The 17,482-nt window shown below is 42.0% G+C and overlaps 1 protein-coding gene across 11 annotated transcripts in view; it reads left to right on the top strand.

Annotated features, from left to right (window-relative positions):
* The window catches only part of KIAA1109 (KIAA1109 ortholog), a 294,629-nt gene that overhangs the window by 32,874 nt on the left and 244,273 nt on the right, over nt 1-17,482 (top strand). For all 11 annotated transcript variants that reach the window (XM_044302174.1, XM_044302098.1, XM_044302121.1 and 8 more), the window contains exons 3-5: nt 2,278-2,394; nt 4,043-4,121; nt 7,032-7,096. In XM_044302174.1, coding sequence (XP_044158109.1) covers nt 2,278-2,394; nt 4,043-4,121; nt 7,032-7,096 — 261 coding nt within the window. The remainder of the gene's footprint in view (nt 1-2,277; nt 2,395-4,042; nt 4,122-7,031; nt 7,097-17,482) is intronic.

Below are 17,482 nucleotides of genomic sequence, written 5' to 3' on the forward strand. Positions count from 1 at the left end.
TCGCGACCCCGCAGGTAGCGGTGGTCCCAGGCGGTGTGCTCTCTCCACCGTACAAGTGCCCCGCAGCCCCAGGGCTTGCGGGATTTCCACCTCGCAAATATCCGCCAGCTGGTTCGAAGGGATCGATTCTGGAAGGCCAATGATTCGCAGGTTATTCCTCCTAGATCTATTCTCCAGATCGTCCATTTTTTCTTTCAGATACTGATTGTCACGCAGGAGGACTCTGATATTGCTCTGAGCTTTTTCCAGCTCTTCTTCCACTCTCACCACCCGCTGCTCCACATCAGCGATCTGAGTGGTATGCTGAGCCACCTCAGACTGTAGTTGTTGCAGGGCCGACGAGACCGTGGCTTCCAGGGAGGCCTTGATATCCGGCGCCAGGAGTTTAGCCACTTCTATGGCCATGGACTTGCAGGAGGCTGTCAGCTCTTCTGCCGTGGTAAGCTCGTATTCCCCCTCTTCTCCCTCCGAGCCTGATGCCTCCGCACTTTTCTGCGTCAGTTGCGATGCTGAGCGGGTAAGCCTGTGTCTCTTCTCAGCCACCGGCGCCATCTTGCCCCTCACCTTCAGGTCGTCGCCCGGAGGAAGTGTTGCCCGTACTTCTTTCTGCGAACCGCCCCTGACAATGAACTTCTCCATCGATGCCCCCGACACTGTTAGGGGGTTCTGAGGGTACCTTTCGGTCCCGGTATGCGGCGGTTCACCCGTTAATCAGGCCGGCCGAACGGAGAGCAGCTTACTCGCGTCTCTCCATGCGCGCGCCGGAACCGGAAGTCGTTCAGTCAGTTTTGTCTGCGATTGCGTTCAGTTTTTTCGGCGCTGGTGCAATGCGTTTTAATACGTTTTTCACGCTCGTGAAGGTTTACAAACAACATCTCTTAGCAACCTTCAGTGAAAAACTCATTACATCTGGAAGTTTTTCACTGAAACCCCATTCACTTCTATGGGGCTAGGGCTGCGTGAAAAACACAGAATATAGAACATGCTGCGTTTTTCACGCAACGCAGAACTGATGCGTGAAAAACAACACTCATGTACACAGACCCATTGAAATGAATGGGTCAGGATTCAGTGCAGGTGCTATGCATTCAGGTCACGCTGAAAACTCTTGTGTGAAAGGGGCCTATGCGTTTATGTGCTGTCAGGAGTTCAGAGATTAGGGCTAGAGATCCAGCCGTCAGAACAGCACCCTTACGGAGTCATATTAAAGCAGAAAGCCTGCTAGTCTACAAATGCACTGCTACTGAAACCTGTAGAGGGAAAAAAACTGTTTCCTTTTTTTAAATAAATACCAACTGAAAAAATGATTTTAAAATTAGTTGAATTCAATAATAATAAACTGCCCCCAATGGTGTCCATAGCCTTTTAATGACCAGCTATTTTTTTAAGTTTATACCTCTCTTTGGTATAGTCGTCATAATTCAGCCATCTGGACATACGCTTAGTGTGTGGTGACAGCAGGCTTACCGAACACTCAGCCCTGTGCTCCTTTTTAGGTAGAGAAATCCATAGCACTCACTCATATGTTTCAATTTCAATAAGCATATGAGCGAGTGCCCTGGATTTCTCTATATTATTGATTGTTTGGTTGAAGAACTCTTTCAGTGGTACCCTACGAAAAATGATGCAAGGAGTGCTCTCATGGATGACTGTAGATGCGTTCTTCTGCAGTTTCTTGGAGATGAGTTCAAAGGTTCATCTTTTTGGTATATCCAGATCCTGATGATCAAAGGGTTACAGCCGGGAAAGGCACTTCCTCTGGTCCCGGCTGTAGAGCAGGATGCTGCTGCAGGCTGAAGGCTCCTAGTAGGCTATCATTAAAGGGCTTTTATTAAATAAATAAAAAGGGTCAGAATGAGTTTTAAAAAGGCAATAAACTCTTTCGCTCACCTATAGCCCACCACTGTCGTTCTAACACTGCTATGGTTCCCGCTACTCTTGACTTGTTGGTCTCCAGCTCAGCACACAGAAAATGGCTTGGACTGGCCGCAGCAGTCACTACCATCAGCCAGTGACCGGTTAGGTGGGCAATTCACGTCCACACCAGGAAGTGGAGAGCAGTGTTGGAAGGGCCAGTATTGATTTGATAACTCATTCCAAGCCTGTTTTAAAATAAAATGATTCCCCTTGAAAACCTATAGATAGTTTTCTAAAAATGATATTTTTAAGATGTTTTTATAGATGTGTCCTACTTTGGGGAACATACCCACGTTTTGCTGCTCTGATTAAACAGATTAAGTGGGGCAATAATTGAACATATTTTTTATTTGATTACAGCTACTATCTTATCCTGTGGATGGATTATTTATCTAACTTATTACAATTCCCGCAATATAGGACTCATTTTAACACTGGTATTAAATAGATTGTACAAAGATGGATACATCCATATTGGTGAGTACTCACGTAAAATCTTTTGTCGTTCTATGGCTGAAACAGATTTTAAAACTGTCAACCTCATTGAATTGGTTCACATAAAATGGAAGTTGTTGGGTATTGCTGATTTTGCGTGGCTTCTTGGTGCTATTTTAACACGTTGCCATGTGATACACAATTGTGAAATCTATACACAAACGTTCTGACTTGTGTATGACATGACATCTATCACATGAATACTAATACTTATTATTGTGTTTTATTGTATGTAGCATGTGCAGTCATTGTTTTTTGCATTTCTCATCATATACATTTTGGTTTATATTCATTCTTTGCTTTTCATTCATCTGCCTATTTTTTTAAGGGGAACCTGTCATCAATCTTATGCTGACCGTACTGAGGGCAGTATAAAGTAGTGACAGAAATGCTGATGTCAGCAGTGTGTCACCCATCAGCTAAAAGTAAGTGGTTGCTGAGAACCAGCATCATAATCATTGCAGTCCAGGCCTTGGAAAGAGTCCCGGCCACCTGAGAAGAGTCATGGTTATTCATGAATTCCTGCTCTCCTGCCCACCTGCTGATGACTGACGGTCTTCTACCTAGTTTTCTCCCTTTCTCTCTAGGAGAGAACTGCCAATCAGCAGCAGATGGACGGGGAGAGCAGGAGATTATGAATAACCAGGACTCTTCTCAGGTAGATATGACTCTTTTCAAGTCCTCTGCTGTAATGATTATGATGCTGGTTCTCGGCAACCACTCACTTTTAGCTCATAAGTGACACACCGCTGAAATCCGCATTTCTGTCACTATTTTATACTGCCCTCGGTACAGTCAGCATAAAGTTGATGACCGGTTCCCTTTAAAGGTGTTGTCCAGCTTTATAACCCTTTTTTTTTCATTTGAATAGTTCTGCATTGCAGGATAGGTCATCAATGTTTTAGAGCTGCACAACCCCTTTAATGTCTGAGCGATTTTTGTGAATAAAGCTTCTACGCTGATATGTGGTAAAGCATAATGTCCTCATGATTAATGTACGCTGCACAGGGAGTCACTGTATCTCTAATGACCCACGTAAGTTAGTGATCATCACGTGGCCAGGACGGATTTTTATCCACTGGAAATAAACAAATGAAGATTCGTATCAAATGACTGCAAGCTGAGATCTTAAAAACTGTGCAGGATTCATACAGGGAGCGCCATGGAGGTTTCGTTCTCTCAAATCATAATAGTCATGCTTAAAAAAGTTTTCAAATTTACATATACATAAACTCAACTAAGTTAAGCTTATAGACTTGCAGGGGTGTTCTGGCAGCATAATTTTAATAATGAGCAGGGTCAGAGTGGGGAAGAATAACAAAGATATACCGATCTCCCGCAGCTGCTCTGGTCCCTGCTCCTCCCCACTTCCTGTTCGCATGCCCGACACACTGGAAATGGCTTGGACTATTTGCTGAGTGGGCAGTCTGAGCCAATTCCAACATGTCAAGCTGAGAACAGGAAATGAATACATAATAAAGCCGTACTTCTAATAACTGTAGTAGCTGGTATATACCGTATCTATGTAATTTGGGAGAAAGTGTAGAATGGATAATCTGCTTGCCTGTAGTTTGTTTTAATGTATTTTGTGATTGCCCCCCCCCCCCCCCTTACCCTTATTTCTTCATAGGATCGTTTTCTTTCTCTGTACTTTCTGGAAAGATTATGCTGCGTGAAATCTACTACATTTCAGAGGACATGTCAATTAGGTATTTCTCTCGCTTTAGTCTTGTTTTTTTCCCCCTTACTTTTGTCTAGATAGAAGTGGACAGTTCTATAAACTGCTGACAAATTTGCCCCAAAATTCTGCAGGGTCGGCACAGTTAACAAACAAATGACTCCTTGGAAACAAAAAGCTGATGACGCTGTTATCTGTAGAAGTATTTGCATTGGCAGTTCCACAACAAAAAAAAAAAAAAAAGATCTTTCCTACAGTGACACAAGCTATAGGAAATGCAAGTGCATTGGGATAGTTAACTAACACTCTGCACCTCAAGGGCAGCTTCAGACGAGCGTGTTCACTCTGGGAAATGAGCTCCGTGTGAATGTAGCCTAATACTGTTTGTCTCTGCCCAACATCCACTGTAATGACTTGTTCTCGGATAATGCCGTACAAATTATTACAGCGGAGGTCGGGTAGAGACACACAGCATTATAAATCATCATAATGCTGTGCAGGCCGTTCACTACAGGAATGTACTCTCTCACAAGTAGCGTCTTTCACGCACTAAACATTCTCTCGCCTGAAACTGACCTGAAGCTGTTATACTTCACAGCACTGATAGAGATAAACGTGCAGAATCGAGTGGGCATTTGTATGTTATAGACAGGAGGTATTGCATTCAATGCAGCTTTATGACCAGCTTAAAAGGAGCCTGTCATGGAATGTATGGACAGCACAGTAGTGACAGACAGGCTGGTCCCATTCGTCTGTCACTCGCCAGCTAACTTGCTATATGATCATAGCAAACCCCTCTGCAAAATGGGAAGCATACTCCGCTGTTAGGTCCCCGCTCCTTTGCATCCTGTCCTTAACTGCCTTGCTCAGGTCCCCACTGTCAACATCCACTTTGGCACCACAGCAGCCAATGGTGGCCTGCTCCTTTTGCGTCCAGTCAATTGGTCATGTGACACAAGGGGGGCAGGTCACCACTGCAGCCGAGGAGCAGTGCCGAGCAGGTGAGTATGCTTCCCTTTTTCAGGTCTGGCTAGGAGGTGGCCGACCCCTTTAAGAACTGAAGCCAATATACAGGGTTCACTATTTTGTTTTTGCTCTTTTATCTAAAATACATCTACTCTTTTACAGAGGACTTTGATTGATATGTTGTTTTATAATACAATAAATGATAACGTTTTGTACCTTGGAGTAAAGCCAAAATTCCACAAATTAATTGTACTCTGTCTTTTCTCACGAGTTTGCTGAAGTGTATTTTTATGTAATAAGGTAGACATTTTAAAATTTCTATTGAGATTTGGAGCTGAGGCAGCAGTTGTACAATAGCTTAGTATGTTCTTACTACTGGGCCACGTGGGCTTGGTGCTCATTTCTGTTTTCTTTAATCATATAATCATGGGGTCGTATAATCTTATTGTCCTGCTGGTTAAGCTCCACAGTACATTGCCTTGTGCGGAAGGTCTTGCCTTGTTTTCTATTCTGTTACATTTATAGGGAATCTGTCGCCAGTTTTCTGCTGCCCTAACAGCTCCAGAGCATGCTGAGTGACCCCCCATATTCATGAGCTCACGGCTCTCCCCGCCCACCCGCTGCTGATTCATATATGAAAAACTGTCAATCGCAGGCAAGTGGGCGGGAAAGCCAGAAGCAAATGTTGGCATAATGGCTTCATCAATTAACCCTTCCTGTACGCCTAACGTAAATTTACGTTGTTTAAAAATGGCGCCCACTCACAAGCAGAGTGAGCACTATCAGCCAGGCAGCTGCTGTCTTAAACAGCAGGCACCTGGGACTAATGTATGCGATTGACGAGAACGTCGCTTGCATACATACATTTAACCCCCCAGATGCCGGCCGTCACATCGTCTGGGGATCTGGATGTAGTGTGCACAGTAGTTCTTAAGGAGAGCCTGCCTGTGACCATACTATTAAAATATACAAATATTTATTCCATATGGCAAACGGCAAAAAAAGTCAAAATGGCCAATTCGCCCTTTTTTGGTCACTTCTCACACAAAAATATTGAATAAAAAGTGCTCAAAAAGTCATACAAACCCCAAAATGGTATCAATGAAAACTACAGATCCCGCAAAAAAAAAAATTTGCCTTCTCGCAGCTCCATACAAATAAAAATCTAAAAGTTATAGGGGTCAGAATATGGCAATGCAAAAGAAATTTTATTTTATTTTTTTCAGTATTAAAATGCAAGAAAAACTATACATTTGAGGTATTGTTGTAATTGTAATGACCAGGAGAATAAAAGTAACGGGTTAGTTTTACCACATAGAAAATGGTGTAAAAAAACAAACAAACAAAAAAAAAAAAAAAAAAAGAACATGAAACTGTGGTGGAATGTTTTTTTTATTTTTATAATTCCACCCCATTTGGATTTTTTTTCCCGCTTCCCACCACATTGTATGTGACCATGCTATTAGAAAATATATCTTGTCTCGCATATATAAAAATAAAGTAATGGCTTTAGGAAGGCTAGGAGTAAAAAATGAAAACTGAAAATCACCCGATCTTGAAAGGGTTAATGAAAGTGACGCAGCATTTTGCTAAGGGGATCTGTCGCTTGTTTATGTTGTCCTTAGGGCTCATGCACACGAACGTATTTTATTTCCGTGTCTGTTCTGGTTTTTTTGCGGACAGTATGTGGAACCATTGATTTTAATGCGTCCGCAAAAAAAAAACGGAAGTTGCTCCCTGTGCATTCCTTTTCTGCATTTCCGTTCTGCAAAAAAATTGAATATATCCTATTATTGTCCGCATTACGGACAAGGATAGTACAGTTCTATTGGGGGTCAACTGTTCCGTTCCGCAAAATACAGAATGCACACGGACATCACCCGTATTTTTTGAGGATCCGTTTTTTGCGGGCCGCAAAAAATATGTGAATTGATGAACTGAAATAATAAAAATTCTTTCCTTTTTAATATTTCAGAATACAAGATGGATTTATTATATTTCGATGGTGGAAAATGTATAACCCAAAACAAAAACAGCATGGTGAGTGTACTTCTTGATTTCTTATTATGATGCCTTCATACTGTTTATTATTCTTATTATAATATAAAGAGTAAAAATGGTGACTTCTAAGTACGTAGACGGTATGTTCATGGATTGGTTTTATGTGCGTAATCCACAATCAAAATGTCATCAGCAGCTTCCTGTTGACCTCAGTTGGGGAAACCCACTGTATGCTTATGGTGGCATTTTTTCCAGTCCACTTCAGAAGTGGCATATTACTTCTTTGATGCTGATTTCAATGGGGAAGGGCAAAAATTGTTAGTTTTTTTTTGTGCATTTCTGGCAACTTTTCTGCCAAATTGCTTATTGAATGCTTTTGATGATAAATGACAAGCAGTATATACAGGAGATAAATTGTGTATTTAAGACCGACCAGAGAAAATATATCCTTAAATGAATATTTAAATTTTGTACATCCACATTAATCACATTTACATTCACAATTGATGAAAACCTATTCTAGAACATAACTAAAAATAATAAACAAGAATAAAAAATAATGTGTATGATGGGGCAGCACGGTGGCTCAGTGGTTAGCACTGTTGCCTTGCAGCGCTGGGTCCTAGCTTTGAATCCGACCAATGAGAACATCTGCATGGAGTTTGTATGTTCTCCCTGTGTTTGGAGTGTGGGAGGAAACCAGAGTACCCGGAGGAAACTCACACAAAGACATACTGATAGGGACCTTAGATTGTGAGCCCCATTGGGGACAGTTGGATGATAATGTCTGTAAAGCGCTGCGGAATATAGTAGCGCTATATAAGTGCACAAAATAAATAAATAAATACGGTGGTGATATTATACTGGGAGCTGTATGTATGGTAGGTCTGCTGGTGGCGTTATATAGTTGATAGTATTAATAGCTATCATCCACACAGCCTACAGAAAATCACCATAGTAAGTACCACAATTGGGGTGGTATTGGATTATAGCTAATAACACATTTACATATGCTAATATATAGTAAAAAAATATTGATACCGTTTGTTAAATCCACTGGAATTCTCTCTCCTTATAGAGATACTGTCGCCTTTAGAGACAATTCACTCTTAGTAGTGTTTGTAAGTCTATTAGTTAGTTCACAAAATGAGATACACAAATGGTACATTTGGATGTTCATATTGTATCCATTGTATCATTATGTCTGCATTTTGCAACACTCAGCCATATTAATAGAGGTGCTGTCCCCCAGTGATCAGTGTTAGATACTGTCTGCCAACCGTGGCGTCCCACGTGTCAATCAGTACACGGACCTCTGTTTCCTCCTTCCTATAGCTGGTTCAGCTATTGTTACCGCTACCCCCGGCCGCGTTCTCTGCAATCCCCGAAGTCGGTACCTGGCGTCCCACATGTCTCAGTGCACTTGTTTCACGTTTCTCAACCTCTTGGCGAGATGGGGGATTCTGGGAGGAGGATTGTATCGTCCGTGAAGTGCTTCACATCATACAATAGTAAAGAGATATTTTTCATACATCCATGGATTTTAGTGAGTGGGTCTCAGGGTTTGCAGGTGTGTCTATGTCCACCAGAGGCGTTTCGGGGTCCTGACCTTCCTCAGTGTCTACCTACAGTAGCAAGAGGGTGAGCATCTATACTTTTTTATTTTTAGGCTATGCAGGAGAGTTTTCATTGTACGTGCAGTCCTATCTGCAGGAAGCATGTTACAGAGCGGGAGTAGTTGAGCAGATTTATTTATAGTTTTGTGGGAAAAGATTCAGTATAACTTGTATTTTATTAGTTTAGATCTCTGCCCCTCCTATGCTCAGGAGACGAGCGGGTTGTCTTACTTACTAATTGACAATTATCTCTGTATGCACAGTTATACAGGGAAGGTTGTCAGTCACTCACCGGACATATAAGTATAGAAAGAGCAGAGAGCTAAACTGCGGTTTGCCCCCCGGTATGAGAACAGAACGGAATGCATTTTGGAACATTCCGTTCTGTTCAGTTATGTTTTGTCCCCATTGACAATGAATGGGGACAAAACGGAAGCGTTTTTTATGGTATTCAGACCCTATGATGGATCTCAATACCGGAAAATATTAATGCTAGTGTGAAAGTAGTGTTGTAATTCTGCCTGTGATGAAATGACTGCTGAAAACTGATCTGTTTAGAACAGGAAGTCTCAACAAATTATTAGGCTCAGCAGCCAGTGTGAAAACTGCAGGATTTGCATAAGTGTGCAGGGTATGTATGGAGCAGACTCCATACATGTCATCTGGGTAATACAGCTTAAGACAACGACAATGGCCGGAATCAGAGAGAAGTCTGATCCAAGTAATTTAACTCCCAGATGCTGCTTTCTGTCCTCCAATCTGAGCCCCCATGGTAAAATCGCAGGGCTCCGATCAATGGCTTTGACAGGCTGGGGTCTTGTGGAGGCTCCCAGGCCTGCCATAGTAAGCTGCCCGTTAAGCCTACAGCATGTCTTAAGGCAGCTTGTAAAAATCCCCATGACTCTACTAGTATTCTATTGTTTTCTTTGGTACAAGTGATCAGAAAAAAAACTAAATGGGTATTGCTGAGTCTGAAAATGTCAGAACTATTAAAATTTTACAAAATTTATATTTATGCCTGGTAAATGCCATAATAAAAAAAATTAAATTGGATAAAAAGCGATCAAAAATTTGTATGTAACTCAGAATGCTTTCAATAAAAACTACGGATTCCCCCACAAAAAACAAGCCCACACACAGCTCTGGAGACAATAACATAATAAAAAACATATTTATATGGTATCGCCTTAATTTTTACTGATTCTTACATTTGGTTGTTTTGCTGTTTGTCTAAGCTCATTATTACAATTAATATGAATGTGTGTGCGTCAGATCAGAACTGCCTGTTTAACTCAAGGCATTTTGTTTTATGTTATTAAGTACTAAAGATTGCAAGTTAAATGCAAACTGCCTGGTTTGTCTTACATAATTTAAGATTACTCTCCTAATAAGACCTAATGACTACCCAAGAGGATTAAACCATACAGAAAAAAACTCAGTGTGTTCTGGTTAGCAGTAGCTTGATAGTGTCCCTTGTGGACCGTGGTCTGCTTTAATTTCCCATGTATAATTGATCAGAGTCTCTTGAAGGAGATACTCCTAATTAATAGCCCAACTTTCTGTTCATCTCCTTCATTAAGTGTTTTACTTTCCCGTTTCACTGTACTGTGGGAACTCGCATAGTATAGAGTTTCAATTAAAGATGAAATAATGTGTGCCCTGTTCTGGCTTCTCTGATGAAATGACTAAACCACTTTTAAAAGGAACTACGAGTGTTTAATGCCCCAAACTGTCATTAAACACTCGTGACAGAGAGCTGCTATATACAGGTGAAACTCCAAAAATTAGAATATCGTGCAAAAGTTCATTAATTTCAGTAATGCAACTTAAAAGGTGAAACTAATATATGAGAGACTCATTACATGCAGAGATAGACATTTCAAGCCTTTATTTGTTATAATTTGGATGATTATGGCTTACAGCTTATGAAAACCCCAAATTCAAATTTCAGAAAATTAAAATTTTGTGGAAAGGTTCAATATTCTAGGCTCAAAGTGTCACACTCTAGTCAGCTAATTAATCCATAACACCTGTAATTGGTTCCTGAGCCTTTAAATTGTCTCTCAGTCCGGGTCAGTAGGAATCACAATCATGGGAAAGACTGCTGACCTGACAGTTGTGCAGAAAACCATCATTGACACCCTCCATAAGGAGGGAAAGCCTCAAAAGGTAATTGCAAAAGAAGTTGGATGTTCTCAAAGCACATTTATAGAAAGTTATGTGGAAGGGACAAGTGTGGAAGAAAAAGGTGCATAAGCAGCAGGGATGACTGCAGCCTGGAGAGGATTTTCAGGAAAAAGGCCATTCAAAAGTGTTGGGGACTTTCACAAGGAGTGGACTGAGGCTGGAGTGCATCAAGAGCCACCACACAGACGGATCCTGGACATGGGCTTCAAATGTTGTATTCCTCTTGTCAATCCTCTCCTAAACAACAAATAACGTCAGAAACGTCTTACCTGGGCTAAAGAAAAAAAGAACTGGTATGTTGCTCAGTGGTCCAAAGTCCTCTTTTCTGATGAGAGCAACTTTGGGTCCTTGGTTTCCAAATGAGATGCAAGAGTCTGGAGGAAAAATGGAGAGGCACACAATGCAAGATGCTTGAAGTCCAGTGTGAAGTTTCCACAGTCTGTGTTGATTTGGGGAGCCATGTCATCTGCTGGTGTTGGTCCACTGTGCATTATTAAGTCCAGAGTCAACGCAGCCGTCTACCAGGAGATTTTAGAGCACTTCATGCTTCCTTCCGCAGACGAGCTTTATGGAGATGGTGACTTCATTTTCCAGCAGGACTTGGCACCTGCCCACACTACCAAAAGTACCAAATCCTGGTTCAATGACCATGGGATTAATGTGCTTGATTGGCCAGCAAACTCGTCTGACCTGAACCCCATTGAGAATCTATGGGGCATTGCCAAGAGAAAGATGAGAGACATGAGACCGAACAATGCAGAAGAGCTGAAGGCTGCTATTGAAGCATCCTGGTCTTCCATAACACCTCAGCAGTGCCATAGGCTTATAGCATCCATGCCACTCTGCAGTAATTGATGCAAAAGTACTACCAAGTACTAAGTACATATGCATGATTATACTTTTCAGAGGTCCTACATTTTTCTATATAATATACTTTTTTTTATTGATTTCATGTAATATTCTAATTTTCTGAGATTGTGAATTTGGTGTTTTCATAAGCTGTAGGCTATAATCATCCAAATTATAACAAATAAAGGCTTGAAATATCTCGCTTTGCATATTAGTTTCACCTTTTAAGTTGCATTACTGAAATAAATGAACTTTTGCACGATATTCTAATTTTTCAAGGTTCACCTGTTCTTTATAATTCAAGTCCCTCCCCACCCCTGCTTGGCTTGATTTGATAAGTCTCCCTCTTGGTCTGTGTATAAGGCAAGACTCGTCAGCCAAGGCGAGCAGGATGGGTGTTAACTGGTTTTCTCTGAATAAATGTAATGTATTTTTCGCTCTATAAGACGCACCAAGGTTTTAGAGGAGGGCAATAAGAAAAAATATTTTTCATTAGACCTCAGATCAGGCCAGCAATCAGACCCACAATGTTAATCAGACCTCAGTTGACAGCCCCAAAAAGACCCTCAGATCAGACCCCCAATGTTAAGTCCCCAGTAAGACATCATATGAGACCCCCATGCCTCAGATCAGCCCCAATTTGAGCCCTCATGCCATCTATAAGACCAAGTGCCATTTTTGAGCCCCCATACCTCAGAGCAAATATAGAAACAAACAAAAAACACTTACCTCTCCTGCTCCGGATGCGGCCGCTCCTCACCTCCAGCGCGCTCTGTTTTCTTCCTGCTGCAGCTGTGCTTTGACCCGACTCGCACAGCGTGAGATTACAGAACGCCCTCACGCTGTGTGCAGCCACAGCACAGCCAAGAGCCGAGGACCAGGAAGTGATGAGTACAGAGCCTTCACCGCTTCCCAGTCCTCCGGTACTAATGAGCATTAGTATTTACCCCATGACACTTTTTCACTTTAGGGGGGAAAAACAGCGTCTTATGGGGCGAAAAATACGGTGTGTGAGATAGATAGATAGATATATATATATATAGTGTGTGTGTGTGTGTATGTATGTATGTGTGTATATATATATATATATATATATATATATATATATATAATCATCGTGGTTCCTGGCCTCGGTGAAGTAAAAGCCGGTTTTTATGTGTCAGCAGTTGCTGTTTGACACCTTGGTACTTAGCATGGCTGCAATAGCTTATCTGGGGTGGCTATTACTGGGAGTAGTCAAAGTGCTGGGTGGGTGACTACTCCCGACGTTCCAGGGTGGGTTTTGCCAGGCATAAAAACCAGCTAACACTGCCAGGTGGAGAGGATTACCTCCGTCTGACAGTGAAGCTCAGGAGGTCTGTGTGCTGGGATCTGAAGCCTGTGCTGGAGAGCGGACACCCGTGTGTCAGGGGAACAGGCCGCCTAAAGTCTGTATTTGAACTTTTTGAGGCAGAACTGCCACTAAGGTGACTTTTTTGTTTTATTAACTTGCCATTGGGTGTAAAGTAGCCCCAACACTTCAAAAGTGACGTTTTGTTTTTGGCATCATGTGTGAATAAACACTGAAGTTTGAATTACTAACTACCAGAGCTAATCCCCACAATATATATATATATGTGTGTGTGTGTGTATATGTGTGTATATATATATATATATATATATATATATATATATACACACAGTTGCAAGAAAAAGTATGTGAACCCTTTGGAATGATATGGATTTCTGTACAAATTGGTCATAAAATATGATCTGATCTTCATCAAAGTCACAGCAATAGGCAATCACAGTCTGCTTAAACTAATAACACACAAATAATTAAATGTTACCATGTTTTTATTGAACACACCATGTAAATATTCACAGTGCAGGTGGAAAAAGTATGTGAACCCTTGGATTTAATAACTGGTTGATCCTCCTTTGGCAGCAATAACTTCAACCAAACATTTCCTTTAGTTGCAGATCAGACGTGCACAACAGTCGGGAGTAATTCTTGACCATTCCTCTTTACGCAACTGTTTCAGTTCAGCAATATTCTTGGGATGTCTGGTGTGAATCGCTTTCATGAGGTCATGCCATGCCATCATAGATTGGCTAACAGTGATGTTATCATATGCCAGAGACTTTTGTAAGTCTTTAGCTGACACTCTAGGATTCTTCTTCACCTCATTGAGCAGTCCGCGCTATGCCCTTGCAGGAGTGGCCGTTTACTGGACGGCCACTCCTAGGGAGAGTAGCAGCAGTGCTGAACTTTCTCCATCTATAGACAATTTGAGACAATTTGTCTTACCGTGGCGTGGACTGATGAACAGCAAGGTTTTTGGAGATACTTTTATAACCCTTTCCAGCTTTATGCAAGTCAACAATTCTTAATCGTAGGTCTTCTGAGAGCTCTTTTGTGTGAGGCATCATTCACATCAGGCAATGCTTCTTGTGAAAAGCAAACCCAGAACTGGCTTGTGTTTTTTATAGGGCATGGCAGCTGTAACCAACACCTCCAATCTTATCTCATTGATTGGACTCCAGTTGGCTGACACCTCACTCCAATTAGCTCTTGGAGATGTCATTAGTCTAGGGGTTCACATACTTCTTCCACCTGCACTGTGAATGTTCAATAAAAACATGGTAACATTTAATTCTTTGTGTGTTATTAGTTTAAGCAGACTGTGATTGTCTATTGTTGTGACTTAGATGAAGATCAGATCACATTTTATGACCAATTTGTGCAGAAATCCATATCATTCTAAAGGGTTCACATACTTTTTCTTGCAACTATCTATACGCTCGGTTTTACAGACTTCAAATTATTTAACAGTGTTGTCACGTCAGGTAGGGTACAGGATGGCTCTAAACTCCACACACGCCACTGTCCGAGCCTACTTGTATGATCAGCCCTAGATGGCAACACCCAGCTGGGTTACGGTTCCTAACCTGTATAAGTGCACAGGAGCTAAAAGGGGTAGTCAGACAAACCAGGTCGGAACCATACAGGAACAACAAGGACCGAATTAGAACCAGAATCAGTCTAAGGCCTTTTGCACACGACCGTATGCCCTCTGAGACATACGGTCTGTGAGTGGGCCATATGTCCCGGAGAGGCATTGATCGTGCGCACGGGAGTACACAGCATCATAGATTACAATGATGCTGTGCATGTCGGGCCGTCTGCAGGACTATTGTCCCCCACTCATATGATCTTATAAGTGCGGGACAATAGTCCCGCGGCCGGCCCAACTTGCACAGCATCATTGTAATCTATGATGCTGTGTACTCCCGTGCGCGCTATCAATGCCGTTCTGGGACATGTGGCCCGCTCACGGACCGTATGTCTCGGAGGGCATACGGTTGTGTGCAAGAGGTCTAAACCAGAGAATAACATCAGGACTAGAACGAGAGACTAATACAGGGTCAGCACCAGGAGAAATGTGTCAATAATTAAATTGGCAGTCAGAGGCGAAGTCAAAAGGCAAATCCAAGGTCATAAATCTAGGGCGCATGAGACGCCAAGCCTAATTGATCCCTGCGCACTGATAGCTTGACCAGCACTGCTTATTGCCACGGCCACTAAAGAGAAGCTGGACTTGCCGTAGGAGCGCAGCCAGGTGAGTACCTGACAGGTGTAGTATGTTGCTATGGAATAGGTGAGAAGTGCATATCATTATTTTGGCATAGCTGCACTTTCAAGAGCGCCTTCAAGATATTAATGTCGTATTAAGTAGTAAAAACTGGTGGGCAGAGCTCCGATGCAGCCCCTTACACACAAGCACACACAGAATTGACTACCAAATGGGACAGTTTTACTTGCTTGCATCAATGGCTGACACAGAACATTAGGCCCTATACTGCTTAGCCATGTGAATTTAGACAAAATTTGAATAAAGACTATCAGTAAGTGCCATATAGTCAGCTCAACACATTGGTCAACAATAACCAGAAAGTTGCCAACGCCTTAACAAGGTCAGGGCAGTTCACTCTCTCTGTCTGGGGATACAGAAAGCCTGTGAGAGAGTCATGTGTCAGTAAAAGGGTCACTGAAAGTGTTGTTTTGTAAGCTGGCAGGGAGAAGCTCTCCAGCTATTATTCAGGGATGTTTTTTGTATAGTCATTGCCAGATTTCTTTTGCTGTTTTTGGCCAATTTCACACTCATATTCAGTGCAGGAAATACCTTCCATGCGTCATTTCCCATCCTGAAAGCATCTCCTATAATTTATAATGCTGTAATGTACTGTCAGTACAAATGTTGTCAGTATAAATAAGGCTACTTTCACACTGGCGTTTCAGGGCTCTCATAAGCGGCCCAAAACGGATCAGTTTAGCCCCAATGCATTCTGAATGGATAAGGATCCGTTCAGAATGCATCAGTTTGCCTCCGTTCAGCCTCCATTCCGCTCTGGAGGCGGACAGCGTTTTGATGTCCGCCTGACATAGAAACATAGAATGTGTCGGCAGATAAGAACCATTTGGCCCATCTAGTCTGCCCAATATACTGAATACTATGGATAGCCCCTGGCCCTATCTTATATGAAGGATGGCCTTATGCCTATCCCATGGATGCTTAAACTCCTTCACTGTATTTGCAGCTACCACTTCTGCAGGAAGGCTATTCCATGCATCCACTACTCTCTCAGTAAAGTAATACTTCCTGATATTACTTTTAAACCTTTGCCCCTCTAATTTAAAACAATGTCCTCTTGTAGCAGTTTTTCTTCTTTTAAATATTCTCTCCTCTTTTACCTTGTTGATTCCCTTTATGTATTCAAAAGTTTCTATCATATCCCATCTGTCTCATCTTTCTTCCAAGCTATACATGTTAAGGTCCTTTAATCTTTCCTGGTAAGTTTTATCCTGCAATCCATTTACCAGTTTAGTAGCTCTTCTCTGAACTCTCTACAAAGTATCAATATCCTTCTGGAGATATGGTCTCCAGTACTGCGCACAATATTCCAAATGAGGTCTCACTAGTGCTCTGTAGAGACAATGCGGAGCCAAACGGATCCGTCCTGACTTACAATGTAAGTCAACGGGGACGGATCCGTTTTCACTGACACAATATGGTGCAATTAAAAAAAAGGGATCCGCCTCCCATTGACTTTCAGTGTAAGTCAAAACGGATCTGTTTGCATTATCATGAACAAAAAAATATTTATTTTTTTTTGTTTTGTTTTTTGTTCATGGTAATGCAAACGGATCCTTTCTGAACGGATACAAGCGTTTGCATTATAGGTGCGGATCCGTCTGTGCAGATACCAGACGAATCTGCACCTAACCGTGTGAAAGTAGCCTAAGGGTACTTTCACACTTGCGTTTTTATTTTCCGGCATAGAGTTCCGTCACAGGGGCTCTATACCGGAAAAGAACTGATCAGTTTTATCCCCATGAATTCTGAATGGAGAGTAATCCGTTCAGTTTGCATCAGGATGTCTTCAGTTCAGTCGTTTTGACTGATCAGGCAAAAGAGAAAACCGCAGCATGCTATGGTTTTATCTCCGGCGAAAAAAACCCAGAAGACTTGCCGTAATGCCGGATCCAGCATTTTTTCCCATAGGAATGTATTAGTGCTGGATCCGGCATTCAGAATACTGGAATGCCGGATCCGTCCTTCCGTTCTGCGCATGCGCAGACTGAAAAAAAGGTAAAACAAATAAATGCCGGATCCGTTTCACCGGATGACACCGGAAAGACTGATCCGGCATTTCAATGCATTTTTTCGACTGATCAGGCATTTTTAAGACTGATCAGGATCCTGATCAGTCTTACTAATGCCATCAGTTA

This window comes from Bufo gargarizans, chromosome 1 (genome assembly GCF_014858855.1).
Source record: "Bufo gargarizans isolate SCDJY-AF-19 chromosome 1, ASM1485885v1, whole genome shotgun sequence".
NCBI lineage: Eukaryota > Metazoa > Chordata > Amphibia > Anura > Bufonidae > Bufo > Bufo gargarizans.